General features: G+C 41.3%; 1 protein-coding gene across 1 annotated transcript in view; it reads left to right on the top strand.

The window, feature by feature from the left end:
- SPATA16 (spermatogenesis associated 16) overlaps positions 1-6,706 on the top strand; it is a 38,816-nt gene extending 32,110 nt beyond the window's left edge. Inside the window, 3 exon segments of the mRNA XM_051781299.1 lie at positions 3,384-3,531; positions 6,548-6,587; positions 6,589-6,706. Coding sequence (XP_051637259.1) covers positions 3,384-3,531; positions 6,548-6,587; positions 6,589-6,706 — 306 coding nt within the window.
- Positions 6,707-15,386: the final 8,680 nt, after the last annotated feature.

Below are 15,386 nucleotides of genomic sequence, written 5' to 3'. Positions count from 1 at the left end.
TTGTATTTTAATAGAAGTGCTGACAATATAAATACTCATTGAGACACTTTGTCTCCAGATGGTTTCTCTGCAGACTTTCTCTGATTCCCCACACTTCCAAAACAGGGATATAAACCTCCTGACATTGCAGAGCATGAGTCAGTCCCATAACTACAAAAGAAATCTTTCCTATCACCAGATTACTCTGCAGCCTCTTCTTAAACAAGTTTTTGCATATTTTCTGAAGCTGGATTCTGTCCACTACCCAGGTAAATCACCAAAATCAGTAGCCTCATGTCATAGTCCTTACATTATAATACAGTGCTAGAGGAGCTCTTTCTTCCATTTTAAGGTCACCCCAAGGACTTCACATTTTCTAACTCTGTTTGAACAAAGGGCTGGAATGTAGCACCATGAGACCAGATATCACTGCAGAGACCACTTGCAAGATCCACAAAAAAATAAAACCCCAAATCTTCTTTCTTTATCATTTTATCAATTTAGCAGCTGCCCCCACACTCATGAGAGAGCCTGACACTTCTTCCACTCCAAGGGCAGAACAGCAATATCCTCCCTGGTGTATCTGACAGGACCTTGTAGAAAGGAGCTTTCCAATGAAAGGACATCGAAACACATGAAAATGGGAAAAAACAGTTGTACTACCCACTTTTGCAAGTACTTTCCTGAAAGTCCATTTAGCCCTTCCAATCCTCTCCACACTGTGACTGTATCTTGAGTAACTGCACAGTGTACAGCACAGGAAATGTTCTGTAGGCATCCCTGTTTCCTGGATATGTTGCCAGATATTCATCCACAGTGATGGACTTCACTGCATAAAGGCTTAAGGAGAAAAACCCTTCGGGATTTCATCATAAAAAGTTTTCTCCTCGAAAGTTTTTACGGGCTGAAGTTTCATATCTTTAAAGACTTTACCCCATAAAAATCCAAGAGGACAGTAAAACAAATAGTGGCTATGTCCAGGGTCACTAGCCTGGGGAAAATAAATGCTCTTGGATAATAATAAGAATACCTTCAGGAACAGTATGGACCAGAAATTGAATCTGTTCTTTTCCCCACTGGCTGACATTTTATCATTATAGCCCTCGGAGCTGGTCACTATTTTCTGTGCAGAGTAGCCATGGGCACATGGCAATGCAAAGATACCATAGGTGTGATTTTGAGCTGTTCTTGAGGATGATAAACCCAAAAGTGAACTTTGCAAACAGAATACAGAGCTTGTCTGGTCCAGCCACTCACGTTTTCATCTTCCTCAATACACTTATTTTAAGTCTGAAGTGTATGGATACACCCCAAAAACACATTCACATGCTCCTATCAATCCAGATTAGGAAAGGGCTGCCAGGATATAGAAAACAAGCAGAATACCCAACATCTCATACAAAATAAGGCTGGCCTAATTCTGTGCCTATATTTACACGTGAAATTCAGCAAAACTTGCACAAGTAAGCCTCTGCCTTTTAAAAATTTTACCTTGGAAAGTCAGATTGGTGGCATTGTTTTACTGCTGATCCTCTAAGGGCCCTGAACAACAAGATAATTAAAGTCCATAGAAATAAGAAAATCTAATACCACTTTCCTGTGAATCAGTGCAGACTGGTGAATATTCCCACAGGAAGAAATGGGCACGGATCCGTTTGTGTGTCCCCACAGGAAGAAATGGGCACGGATCCGTTTGTGTGTCCCCAAAGCTCTTTGCAGGAGGACACACTTGCTATTTTCTGGTCTGATACCTCCAGATCTGTGGCACTAACCATGGATAACACCACTGTGCCCATGGATAACATGGTTGTGCCCAGGGAAAGCTGGAACTTCTCCTCACCTGGGCGGAATGTTATTATTGCCCCAGGTGGTCATGATACTATTACACACATTTGAGGCTTGTTAACTCTCCAGGGCTAAACTGGCCACTCCAGACTGCTTCCATTCCAATAAATACAGGATAACGCGCTGACTAAATACAGACTTCTAAAATATAAACAGATCCCCAGTGACACCCTCGAGATCCAGGCAGAGTATTCAGTGTAAGAGCACTCAAGGTGCACGTGTGGCAGCCTATCCCAAAATCTACTCAAAACAATTATAGCATTTCTATGGTATTTCTGCACAACCCATACCAATAAACAGGATGGAAATAAACTGGCATAAGACCATATCAGAAGTTCTGTTGTCTCAATCCATTTGAGAGAAAGACACAGATACTTAACTAATTGGCACTCTCAGCCTTCCATTCTGGCTTGGTGGGAACAGTCATCAGCTAAATAAGTGACTCATGGAGGCACACTGTGTCTTGGATAATTTTACATAGGTGGAGGATAGACTGGAGAACAAATATGAGGGCTTGTTAATAAAACACCAAGCTGGACCCCTAGTGATGCCTTCTGTGAATCACTTCAGTGGATGAGGGGACCTGGGAGATTCATATACCCTGTAAAAATGCATATATCTTTTCACGTCATGCTTTTCTGACCATCTCTATTAACTTTGTGTTAGCCCTGCCACCGCTAACCAGGTTTATGCTTCTGCCAAGATACATTAATGAAGTCTTGCAGTTCCCCCAGTTTTCAGAAAGCAATGCCCACCTCAAGAAGACAAAATTGTAGTTATCAACAGATGCAGCCACAGCAGCACTGAACAGGGTCTTAAGCCAAAGCCCAGCCCAGGAGGAGCTGCAGCTCAGCCTCCCTGGCCCTGATGGATAATAGGGCTGAGCAAGGCTATTCCCAGTCTGGCAGCTCCTCCTGGCAGCTCCAGCACCAGTTCATTGGGGTCCACTGAGTGTGAAATCCACCTCTTCACATCACACCAGCACAATACATCATGTAAGTCATTTTTAAGGGATGAAAAGGTTCATAAGCTTCATGTTGCCCTCTGCACAGGAGTGAATTTTACTCTTAATGCAAACGGTGCTTAAATGCAATATTTTAAGACTAATATTCCGTACAGGCACAGTGTCTGATTCATGCCAACCCAAGGGGTAATGTGAATGCTTAGCATTGTTTAACCAACTCCCAAGGACTGAATAAAACCCTCAGATGAAAGCTGTGACCTTCAGAGAGCATGGAATCACTTTTTCTTTTCATCTAAAAGATAATTTCGCTAATACTTTTCTCCTCATTGAGGACATAGGCTCACTGCACTGAAAACTGTTTACAAATGTTCTTTCTCCATTAAATTGATTTTCTGAGTATAGAAAGGCAGTGTTTTCTGGAACTAATTTAAATTCCCCTCTAATTAATATTCAAGATCAAAATATGTTATCTTTGCATGACTGTGCAATTATTAAAGGGAACATATCATCAGAGAAAGTAGGGGGGGGAGTATTTTATTTTTTTTAACTAGCCATTTCCTAATATGAAATGTATCATTTCTTTGCCTTTTTTTAGGCTATAATTCAAGAAGCTTTCAAGAGAAAAATATCTTTTTTGGCTATGTGCAAACCATTTGTGAAAGGAGATGAGAGTGCCAAAATAAAGGAGGCAGACAAAACCTTTGCTAAAAAGCACCCTGATTACATGCAGCACATATTTACAGGTAACAGCAGATGTCACATGCTCTTAAGCACTGTGTGTTGTTTGTGTGCATTTCTGACTTAAAAAGAGGCTGAGAGACTCTGAAGCTTGAGGTCCAGACATTTCTACACTTCCAGGGGGGAAAACTGTCTTCTGAGATCTGCTCTGTGATTGTCTGTGATTTAGGTAATGGAACGAGCACTCAGGCAAAGTACAGACTTTATACTGCAAATCCCCATAAATATTATTTTTATCCACAAAGCGCCATATTTCCGTTGTTGGATTTCATTATTGCAATTAATCTTTTGTTCAAAGGTAGGTTTGCAAGCGTATTGTGGTGACAGGGACACTCAAGCTCATTCCCACCTCCATGGATTTACGTGACCACTGATGGTCACACCTGCAGCAGGGCCCTCCCTTTCCAAAATTACCTTTGCCTTTTATGAGCTCTACTGGGCTGACCACCACCTTTGAGAGCATCTCACCTGCATGGATGGGAATAGACAGCCAGGTTTCCTTTAGCCTGTTGACAACAAGTAGGATCCAGAGTGAAAAAGGGCTTTATCAGGGTCTGTTATCATCTCCCAGCACAGTGAACTCAAATACCATCTCCTGGCACAAACACGTGCCTAAATTCTTGTGACCATGGGCTCGTTTCAAGCAGAGTGGACATGACATTTTGGCAAAAGAGAGCCAGGAGGATAAAAGGCATTTCTTCCTGTCATTAACCTGGTGATTTGGAACATAGTTGACCCTGATAACGCTTGCCTTTGAGTTGGTGATTGAGAAACACAAAGGGAAAAGTACATTTCCCACGTCAAATTCTGGAAAGCCTCTATTTTTGTCACACAAACTGGCTGTGTAGCTCACCTCCCACTGTCACTGCCAACACAGCCATCCAAAAGGCTGAGAGGCTGCCTGCTCCCTGCAAGAGTTGCCCCCAGGTCGGACAGCTCTGACGCCGTTGAGAGCAGCACTCAATGGATAAATCAGGTTTCCAAAAGGAGACACACTGCGTCTTTGGAGACGAAAATAAAATCTACTTCTAAAACACAAATAGGAATTAGGAGACCAAGTGTTTGCCACAAAACCGTGCAAAGAGGTAGCACAAGTAAACTTGCTTTGTTCGTGTTGGTTTTGCTTTAGAAAACCAATATAAAACTAGGTGGTGTTTTGCAAGTTGCAGAGCACCCATGTATTGGATTTCTGGCAAGAGCTTTGGGGTTGTTCAAGGAGAGAAAATGAGGACTTATTTATCATGAAAATTGTAAAATCCCTGTCTTCCTTTTACTTGCTGATGTGACTGAGGAGAATATTCTGGGACAAAAGCACTGGCATTAAAAGAAGCATGAAATAAAACTCCCTCAATTTACAGCAAGGGCGAGACTTTCAGAAGCACACAAGCAAACTCAGTGATTTTTTGTTCGTAAATCACCGAATGAGTCCAAAAATGTCATCAGTCATTTTCTTATGCCTCCCAATAAGGAAAAAGAAAGAAGGAAAAAAAGGAAGGGTAAAAGATTCAAATCCTATAGAATTTTATAAATATATAGTCAATTATAAAACAGATTGAACAGTTCTGCCTTAAAATATGTTTTAATCTATCAGCTAAAATAATTGCTTTCATTTTATACAAGTTTTTCTGAGATCAGGTTTTAGGACCCCTGAAGTTTCTAAGAATAAAATGGTATAGAAGAAAAGGAAAAAAACAATATCTGTATCAGGGCTGTCCTGGAAACCCTCTCAGACAGAGCAGACATGGCTCCTTTTCCTACACTTGGTGCTGAGATAAAACAGTGTTAGGTGAAGTCAGCTGAGACAATAGAGGTTCCTCAACTTAACTATTCAGATCTGACCTAAAATCACAGTGCCCACCCAAAGAAGACAACAAAGGCAACAGGTTTAGCTCCAAGCTCAGTGTGGCACTGAGTATCCAAACTGCAGGTCTGTATCTCACAGAGGTGAAATTAAAAATAGGAGCTAAGTCCCATTTTAACAGTGGGTGTGAAATACCAGGCATCTCAAGAACATGTTATTTTAAATAATCTTCCTATCCTGTAACAAATATCTGTCCAATTTTAGTCCGAGTTCTGCTGGAGTGTAAGGACTGAATTGATTTCAAAGTTTTCTTATTGCCAGGGAAAAGGAGCAGATACACATCGAGATCCAAGTGTACAATGCAGTTTGTCACAAAATTGGGAATCCATCAGAAGCAGAATATGCTGCAAGGGAAATATCAGGTCCACTTGCTTTGATTTATATCGGGGTAAGTCCAGAGAGCGCCGAGTGGGGTTGTCCATTTGTCACTGTGACCGCACAGCCTGGCATCTTAAAAGCAGAGCTCCCTGCAAACAGAGCACTCCTTTGTGAAAAGTGACACTGACATTCAATCTAGGTTTATTTTCTGCAGGAGAAGGGGAGGGAGGATAGAACTGGTCCAGTTCCCTACACAAAGGTGGCTTGTACAAATGCTCTGAACATCTGTCCTTCCCGAGGTCAGGGCGAGGCCCACTCAGCTGACACACAAGGGGTTTTGACAGCAGCAGTCACAAACTCTGGACATGCCACAGCACAGGCTGTCACATGCCAGCTGGGGGGATCAGAAAGGACATGCAGGAAACCTGGGATTATGGTGGTGATGATGGCAAAAGCACAGATCTGTAGGAAATTAAACCTTACAAATTCAGGGAACAACGAAACAGCTTCTTTTGCAGTTAAAGATCCAGATGTTATGTTCTGAAGGGTTGAGTTATTAATGCTTTGGATGATCAGCACTGAAAAGTGCATAGATGGGAAGAACATGCTTTATCTTTTGCATCAGCAAAATTGAAGCTGTAGATGCAGAAGGTTGCAAAGTCTGAAATTTCAAAACCCTGTTAGAGCTGGATGGGTTGGTTTCGTCACCTTTTTCCTGTCAAGCTTTCTAGAATCCATTTCACTCCTTTTTAGACTTCCTTTTTTTTTTCCTCGAAAAAAAGTAACCTCTCTTACAACTGAAAAAAATGAGCTAGTGGAAATTATTTTCATTTCCCTTCCAGGTCATCACGGAATTTACATGTGGCCAGACATGGCTGCATCTCCAGCAGTTCTTACTTACTCTAGATTTCAGAAACAAATATGTTGGAAAAAACTTGGAAAGGTCTTTAACTAGAAAACAGCCAACCTTTTCAGGTACACCAACTTGCTTAATGGCTTGAATAGCTCAGTGGTGTTCTCCATGATCCTTGATGGACGAGGAGAGTTGAGGGGTTTCTTGGGGACTCTTTCTCTGAGTTTCTTGGGGACTCTCTCTCAGCCCTGACTGCCCAGACAGCTCTCCCTATCCCCTTCACTCCTCCTCCAGTTTAGCCTCAGCCTGATAGATTCTCTATGGAATAAACACAGTCTATGGTTTTGTGATTTCATTTCCTAGACCAGAAAGCACCTTTCAGTCCTACCATGGATGAAAAAGCAAAAAGACTGGGAGAAAGCAGTGAGAAAAAGATCATGCCAGTAATGGATTTTATAAGAAACACCAGAATAAGTATGAGTATAAGGTTCCTTTCTGGTGTGTAGTGTGTGTGGTGGCAGAAGCCTCTGTGTCTGCGTGTCTGTGTGTCTGTGTGTGTCTGTGTGTGACCTGTGCTTTTTGGTGGTACTTCATGCTGCACATGCTCCTCCTGTGTCCAGAAATTGTGTTCCATGAATTCCATTAGGAGCTGAGCTCAAATGAGGTTTAGATACCTTTAAGTAATCCTAATTATTTAACAGTGTGCCCAGTTTATTTAAAATGACTTTACGTGCAATTTTCTCAAATCTTTATGGCCTATTATGTTATATCCCTTCTTCACATAACCACCAAAACTACTGTTAATATGTTTAATACCCATAGTATACTACACCTACCACCAGGGTCTCCATTAAGGGTTAATAATTGCTACCCAGAGCGTTTCTAGTGGTTCAGATCCTGAACCCTATGTATTGAAGTATGTAAAATAACCTTCAAATCTGCTACAACCATATTAAAGGTATAGTAGTTAATTCTACTCCATACTTTCCTCAATAATGTACACAGCTTCTTAGCACCATGGCTGTTGATTAGCACAAAAGGTCAAAAATCAAATTTGCATGTAGACTAGACTGTTTTAATGCAATTCTTAAATTATTCCTCTGAAAATAGGAGGAAGAAGCCTCTCCTCCCCAGATTGTGAATGCTAATGTTAATGCTTTTTCCCCAGCAATAACTGGTTTTGAGTTTTCTGCGCGTTGAAGGAATCAGAGCCATTTTCTCGTCAGGGGTGTCCTAGCAAATCACAGGATTTATATTCTTAGATAGGAGGTTGACAAAAACTGCTACTTAGCAACCCCTAGCAAGGAAGAAACATTAGCTAGATATTTGGGGAAGCTCTATCTCCTTTAGTCTCAGAGAGCAGCTGCTGAAACAACAGTAAGTGCCTGCACTCACATGTTTAGTGCGAGGTAAAGGTGCTTAGTACTTTACCAAAATGGGTGCTCTCGAAGTGTCTGCATTGCTGGGAGGCAGCAGAAGCAGGCTGAGTTCAGGCATCCCCAAGGAAACACAGCTGCTTCTCTCCAGTTCTTTCCTGAGGCCTTGTGCTGTTGGTTTGGATGACCAAAAGCCCAAGTTATTGATGAGCAGGCTAATAGAAGCAGCATCTTTGAGAAAGAGAATTATCTGTTCCTGCTGTGGGCATTGCACTTCAATGCACTATAAGAAGCTACAGGTGCAAACAGGCAGTGGGTTGGGTACTGGATACAGAATAAACCCCTAGTTTTCACAAAAGCCCCAGTAAAACTGCAAATAAAAAAAAATTGAGTCCACAATTCTCTCTTTGGGTATAACATAGAACTTTAGAGGTGAGATTCCTCTATCACAGTTATATAGGCAGCAGCAAACTTGCCATTTTTTCAAGGAGGTCAACACAGCATCCCTGTGGCTCAGGCCAGGGCCACCCCAGTGTCACTTCCAGCAACACAAGAATGGGATAACATGGCTGAACCACGGTCCTACAGATTTATAACCAGCCCTGGGGGTCAGTGTGGGAGCTTTAATGCAGAGGAGGGAAGCCCCCAGGTGGAAGGAGTTACCACTGAGTTAGAACACCTACTAATTCCATATTCATTATCATTCACTTTCCCTTTAGTTTTCATAGCATTACAAGATGCAAGCAAGACAGAACCTCCGACCCAAAGAGCAAATGACAATGCCAATTACACCTGATAATACAGGCAGGCACAGAGCCAGAGCTGCTCTGCTACTGGGGATGAACATCTCTTTATGGGCCTGACAGATTTGGCAAATTTTGCTTCCTTGAAAGTATTCTGAAGTTTTCTAAAGCTAGAAATACGACCCATCTTATTTCCATCACACACAAACTAAATTAAAAACTTCAGCTACAGACTTGAGCTATACAACAGACTTTAGAAAGATAAAAAAAATCTTTGTTTTTTAATAGAACCAACATTCCTTTCTGTCCTCTTTTTCATTTGAAGATGCAAATGTACAATCCAAATTCTTGTCCTGATCAGATTTTTTTGACACAAACATCACACTGCTAAAGTAGAGCTTATTAAGCCACATCAGCACTCAATACTTAAGTCAATTCTGTCACCTCAGTTTTGCAGCCACACAACTAGAGTCAGTTATGTGCTTTATACACACACCACTGTCAGCAAGACGTGAAGTTTCGTGTTAAAAAATCAGAGAATTTTCTCTTGCCCCCCCCTTCTTCATAAAGAACAGTCAGTCCCATTTAAATCAAGAGGACATTTGTGTATCATAAAGCAAGAAGCATTTGAGAAAGAATGTCACAGTCTGGTCCCTGTGCAGCGTCATCTGTGGCTGGTGGGAAATGCCATAAACTTCTTCTATCCAGAAATACATACCATGGCACAAGGGTTATTTTATTTGCCCTAAAAAGTAGCTATTGGCCAGACCTTCAACTACTCATATCCCAGCCAAGATTACCAGCACTGACAAGTGGTTATTCTGTCCAAGTTATTCACTGGGGTAATTTCTGCTGCTTTGTACACAGTAAGTTTGCTTTTCTCCTGCTATAATCCCATGCTGATGGCCTATGATGCTACTTAAGAGGAGAAACAGTGGCCAGAGGGGCTTATTATACTGCTCATATCATAAAGGTGAACAAACCCTACCATATGATTCACAGCATGATGCTTATATTTACAGATCTCACTGTTTTGTTGTCTATTTTTTAAGTGGAGGGAAAGTGTTTATTTCACATGGATTTCAGCACACAGACTTTCTGAAGGATACCAAGGGCATTAAAGAAACATTATGATGGATTTTTTCCGCTTGTTACTGCAATACACTACAGAGCTGCTTGCAAGGCATAACTTCATTCACATTTTTGAGCTGAAAAATAGTGGCAAAGACTCCACAATAGAAAAGAACTACTGGGGGCATTCCAGGCTTTTGCAAAGTGGTACTCTTTAAGCTGAGAGCTAAACATACCATGCATTTTGGATATGATACATTCTCCTTAAAATCCAGGCTGACCAACCTCTTTGCTTTTCTTTTTCTTAAGCACTCAGCAATTTAGCTTTATTTATAAATAGAAGTGGCAGAAGGGATGACTCCTTTCTTGCGTATAGAGAAAAGCAAAAGGTGGGGGTATCGTGCCGAAATTCTCAATACATGAAAGGACAAATGATTCACTCCTCTCACATGCTCTCCAGCTCCTTTTTGCAGTGAAAGCCTGTCCCAGCTTCGCTCTGGTTGTTAGTGCTGGGTATTTAGAAATAGCAGGTAAGCTCCCTCCAGAACTGACTGATCTGCTTTGTGTGGGTGCTCTTTCATCCCAAGGTCAGAGGAAGGAGAATGTCACAGGGCTGATCCTCGGGCGTCAGGACCTTATTTCTCTCCCAGCGGGAAGGTCTTCAAAGATGCCACTGGGAATAAACACCCTTTTTGCTTTTAGTTTGAAGGGAATTCGTACAGCAAAAAGCTTTCTAGGGAATGCTCCCACTTGGGAGGACCCCTGCCTCAGACAAGACTGCCCACTATGAATTAATTCCTCAAGAGATAGTCCATCAATTGCTCATTTTTATTTTTTCCTTTAAATCCTTCTTGGCATACCAGATAATAGGGGTGAGACCCATCCAGAAAGTAGCAGCATCATAATTTAGTCTTTTATTATCTGAATATGTTACTGCATTTCTAACCAGGATACAACTGTGACTCCATAAAACTGCATTTGTTGATTCCTTTGCAACTAATTCTTTTCCACTGGAGTCTCCGTTTGAGTTTGCTATTTGCTTAACCTTCACTGTGCCTACCTGAGCTGATTTCATCCTCATCTGATTGCCCAGTCACTTTATTATGTTTTTTACTGCAGTTTAGTAGCCCCTTGGATTCTGCTATAGTTCATGTAATTCTCATCATGTGGATCAGCTCCCTGTGGAATTTTTTTCTCCTGCCAGCAGCAGTTATTTACTTCCTCTTTCTGCATTTCTCATTGTCACTGAAACACCACCTCTGACAATGTTGAACCCCCTCTAATCCCTTCGTAAAAAAACTGGGTTTGGTTATTTATTTACTTCCAACCTACTCTAAACTCAAACAGCATTGCTGTGTCCATAGAGTGTGTGTTGTCTCAGATGTCCAATTTGTTTCCCATAGCTACATGGTCTGCTCTCATATTTTTCAGAAGAGTCAAGCAGAGAAAGAATTGTTTTCTTTTTAGCCTTTGCTTTCTTAATCACTGGAGAAGCCCCCAACAGACACAGCATGATGAGAGAGGATTGTTACCTGCTTCCTCAGCTGATGACTCAACGTACTCATTTCTTAGTGCTCACACAAAAAGGATTTGGGCGGATTTCAAGAATAGCAGGGAAAAAATCATTTGCTGCATCTCAAATGTTGTGAGACTATTTCATGTTGATAAGAGCTGTCTTTCTCATTAACTGATTGCTTCTCCCTATTTTAATGCACACAGCTCTACCTGGGGACACAGATAGCTGGCTTTCAGACACAGAAGATCAGGTGGAGACTGAGCTCTGTTTTGTTCCTTGCTTTCACACCACTCTGACTAGATTGGGTCAGACTTACAATTTCACATATCAGAGAGCACAGAAATCTTCTTTCTTGCTGATATCTCCCACTAATACTAGGTCAGGTCCTCAGAAACTGACTCCTCAAATGATAAAAATGGTTTGTAAGAAAGTTGTCCTGATCTGCTCTTAGAGATGGCTCAACAGAAGTTCATCAGAAGATGAGTCTGGAATGACTCTCCTGGCTCCTCAAGTCAAATCACTGGCTATTATACACCTTTGTGTCACCAAATATCTTATTCATAAATTGAGTAAAATTTATCTTAGAACTAGTTAGGCTTTCTGTCTTTTCTGGTCTGGGTGAAACACACTGCAGACCTTCAACCTGAATTATCAGAAGCTTAATTGCCACCTCAGTCTTATTTGTACCTATTTATACACAATGGTCCTTCTGCTATCATTGTCTTTTATCTCTCCTTCCCTTTTCTGTTGTTTGCTCTCTTTGGAATTTAGCCCTGCATTATGTTTATTGAGAAGAATAATAAGCTCTTGGCATTTTCATTAATAGACTAATCAAAGCACACTTCTCTCAAAAGAGGTATCTCCTACCGTGCTGGATTCTCTGCTCCATGATGCTTGGGTTTAAATTAACCTCTCCAAACACAGCTGATTGAAGCTATCTGCAATACTCAGAGAACTGCTGACCAGAGCTCCTTTTCCCTGTGCAGTGCCTGATTCTCTCCTTCAGTTAATGGAAATACCAGTTCATTGGCTCAGCTCTTTCTTTTCCAGTTGCTCTCATTTCTGGAACTCTCAGACTACAGCTCCATTCCTGCCATTGGTCTCCAGCACACAGTCTTTTATTTCATGCTAATTTACCATTGTCTTAGGTATTATATTAAAGGGGGTAAAATTAACTGTATCAGGATTATTTGTATGTTTCTAGAGTTAAAGAAAACTGAGGTTTTTTCCACTATTTTTCCTGTAAGAGGTTTAGAAAGCAAGATCAGAGCTGTTACTAAATTCCTAGACTTGATAAAAGAACCACTGTCATAGTCATTTTGGTAACACTTGTTGCTTGCCTAGTGAAAACTTCTGCAAAACCAAGATCAAGATCAAACCAAATGATCAAGATTCTTTGTGAAGAGGAGTTCAATTTAAAAACAGGACACCATTTACTGAACAATAAATGTCATTTCAAACTTCCCTTTCACTCTCATTCCAAACTTTCCTTTCACTCTCTTCAATATACGCTTGGACCTAGAATCACCTACCTGAAGTGCATGGAAATGGCAGCATCAGGGTGCCACCATATGGAACTGCCAGAACAAAGGTCTGCTAAAAATACTGGAAGTGGTTTTGAAAATTGATGCCAGTTCTTGGAATTTCAGGCACTTAAGTGCATTCAAAACCCTGATTAGATGAATGGAAATCTCACTCTGAAGGGCTGAGCATTCAGATATGCAATGGCTCCATCTCGTCGGGAATCTAGGCCAAATTGCTTTTGAAAATCTCAGTAGGGTGCTTATTTGCATTTTTGGCATCAGAATACTTCTGAAAATATGGTGGCAAGGCTGCCATCCATCAAACACTTCAGCAGGTGCTGAGATTTTATGCAAGCACTTGGCTGAGTTTCTGTATTCACACACTTAAAATTTACCATGTGCCTGGCTGCCTGGAGGATCAGAGACCACCTCTGCAGGTTTTAGTCCCTCAAGGTTATATATTTGAAAACTCTAGATTTGCCTAGTCTGCAAACAAACCATAAGCTGACACACTGTGTGCTTAACTCAACCTCTTCACCGAAACTTTAGAAGCAATCCATAAAAGTCAGGTAATATCTAATAGAGGGGATTATGGGAAAGCCATTTCCAAATGAGAAAATTGTATTCAAGTTTTGTTATCTGCTGTCCCCCTTCACATATGTTATGACTGCATATTTATTTTTTCTAGTAGTGCTAGTGAGAGTGTGGCAAAAAAGTCTTTTTTTTTTAACCCTCTCTAAAGATTGTCAGCAACATCATCTTAAAGTTGCTGGATGCCATATTGCTCAAAGCATTACCAGCACAAACCTACAGGTTGACAAGGTATAGGGATTATAGGATAAGGGTTTTTTTCTGTGACTCTCCTCTGATCCACTTGCTTTTACTGGGGAAACAGGACAAGCACAGACCATGTCCAAGTGTGATGGAGAGGTTCCATTACATGAGCCTCCTTGGCTGCTTGCAGAGAGTGGAGGAACAGTCCCAAGTGATGAATCAAGTGATGGCTGAGCTGGCCACCCTTCCCTACCTACAGGAAGTCTCTTGGGAGGGTGCCAAACTGGTCAATTTTATTTCTAGCACTTATTTTGGCCTTTTGAAGAAGGGAGCCAGGGAAGGAAGGGCAGGGGCAGAGCTTTGCACTGCAATTTGCTCTGGAAGTCATTTTTCCAATGTGTGGACCTGAAGTAGTTTTTAAATCCTCCTTCAGTGCTTTGTCAGAGGAGGTGCTGATCACCTGCAAGGATGACTTTTATAGAACCAGCATGACTCATCTGTGGGCATATTTTTAAAACCTCTTCTTTTCCCCCAAACCTCCCCAAATCAGTCTGGGAAAATGGTTGCAATTATTCAGATCATGCTACTTTAAGTTATCTAACATCAGAAGCCACCTGCGGCAAAACAGGCCGAATCTAGTTACAGCTGAGGGAAAGGAGAGAAAAGGTTTTCTTTCCTGCTTCCATCCACAACTTGCTCCCTGTCTCTGAATAACCCTGTGTGCCTGCTATGCTTTGTTTTTCCCTTTGTGAAAGGAGGGCAGTGATGCCAGTCATTAATAACCTGATAGTACATCAATAAGCTGCAATCAGAAAGCACTGTATGATTATTCTTCCTCCAGGCTGTCAGGCTTTATGATGGGGGAAGGAGGGAGCTCAGGTAGATGCAAATTTTAAGCGTTTCATTCTAGAAAAAAAAATAAAAATAAAAAATAAAAGTCCCTCCACAGTCCCTGCATTTAAATGTGGTCCAATTTTGATGATCCAACTAAAAACTCTTGGTTTTCCCAAAGCCGGTCCCTTGCCATTTGTTTGCAGTCCTGCAAAGCTCCTAAGCTCTGCAGAATTAAAGCTTCACAGCAGCTTGCTTTAGGGAAGAGGAGCAGCAGCCTGCAACTGCAGGAGGTGGTTGCCAGACTTTGAAGTCTGGGCTCGAGATAAGGGGAAACGACATTGCAAAGAAACTGTGTTATTAAAAGACATTCTCCTTTTGATGCAAGTTGTCTAGTATTAAACTTCAGCAGGCCCACATTTCAAGGCTGACTAAAGGGTCTTGAGTTATTGGTACATATTTCAGTGATAGATTTTTCTCCAGGGCACAATATTTTCAGTACATCACACGTTCAGCAGAGGCTCTTACTCTCTTGTCTGTATCCTGTCATGTAGTAATCATAAGCCTGACCTCCCGGAAAGCTTTCTGGGGAGGCTTTAGACCACCCAAGACACAGGTCTTCAGTCTCTTAAGGGTAGAACTGGGCAGAACAAGAGTCTGTGCTGGGAGATTTAAGTGACAGACTTTAAATCTTCCAACGAAACACGCATCGTTTGTTTACTGAGCCCAAGGTAAAAATGTTTTTTAAAAGAATAAAGACAGAAAATCTCTACCAGCTACACCGCATTAATTCAGAACTCATTTATTTTTCTTTGTTCTGTCATCCTGCTGTAAAATATATCTTTATTCTCTCTGTGAAAATGGAGGTTCAGTTGCTTTTTAACTGGAATATTTTAGTAAACTTAAAGCACCACAGTGTTGAGGCACAAGACTACAGGCAAGAACTTGCAGAGTAACTTCACCAGGGAGTGATTAATGGGCTTTATCCTTCCTG

Source organism: Manacus candei, unplaced genomic scaffold (genome assembly GCF_025592945.1).
Source record: "Manacus candei isolate 608988 ecotype Guabito, Panama unplaced genomic scaffold, ASM2559294v1 h1tg000015l, whole genome shotgun sequence".
In the NCBI taxonomy this organism is placed as follows: Eukaryota; Metazoa; Chordata; class Aves; order Passeriformes; family Pipridae; genus Manacus; species Manacus candei.
The sequence above is the reverse complement of the archived record's forward strand: the minus strand, read 5'-3'. Positions and strand labels throughout refer to the sequence as shown.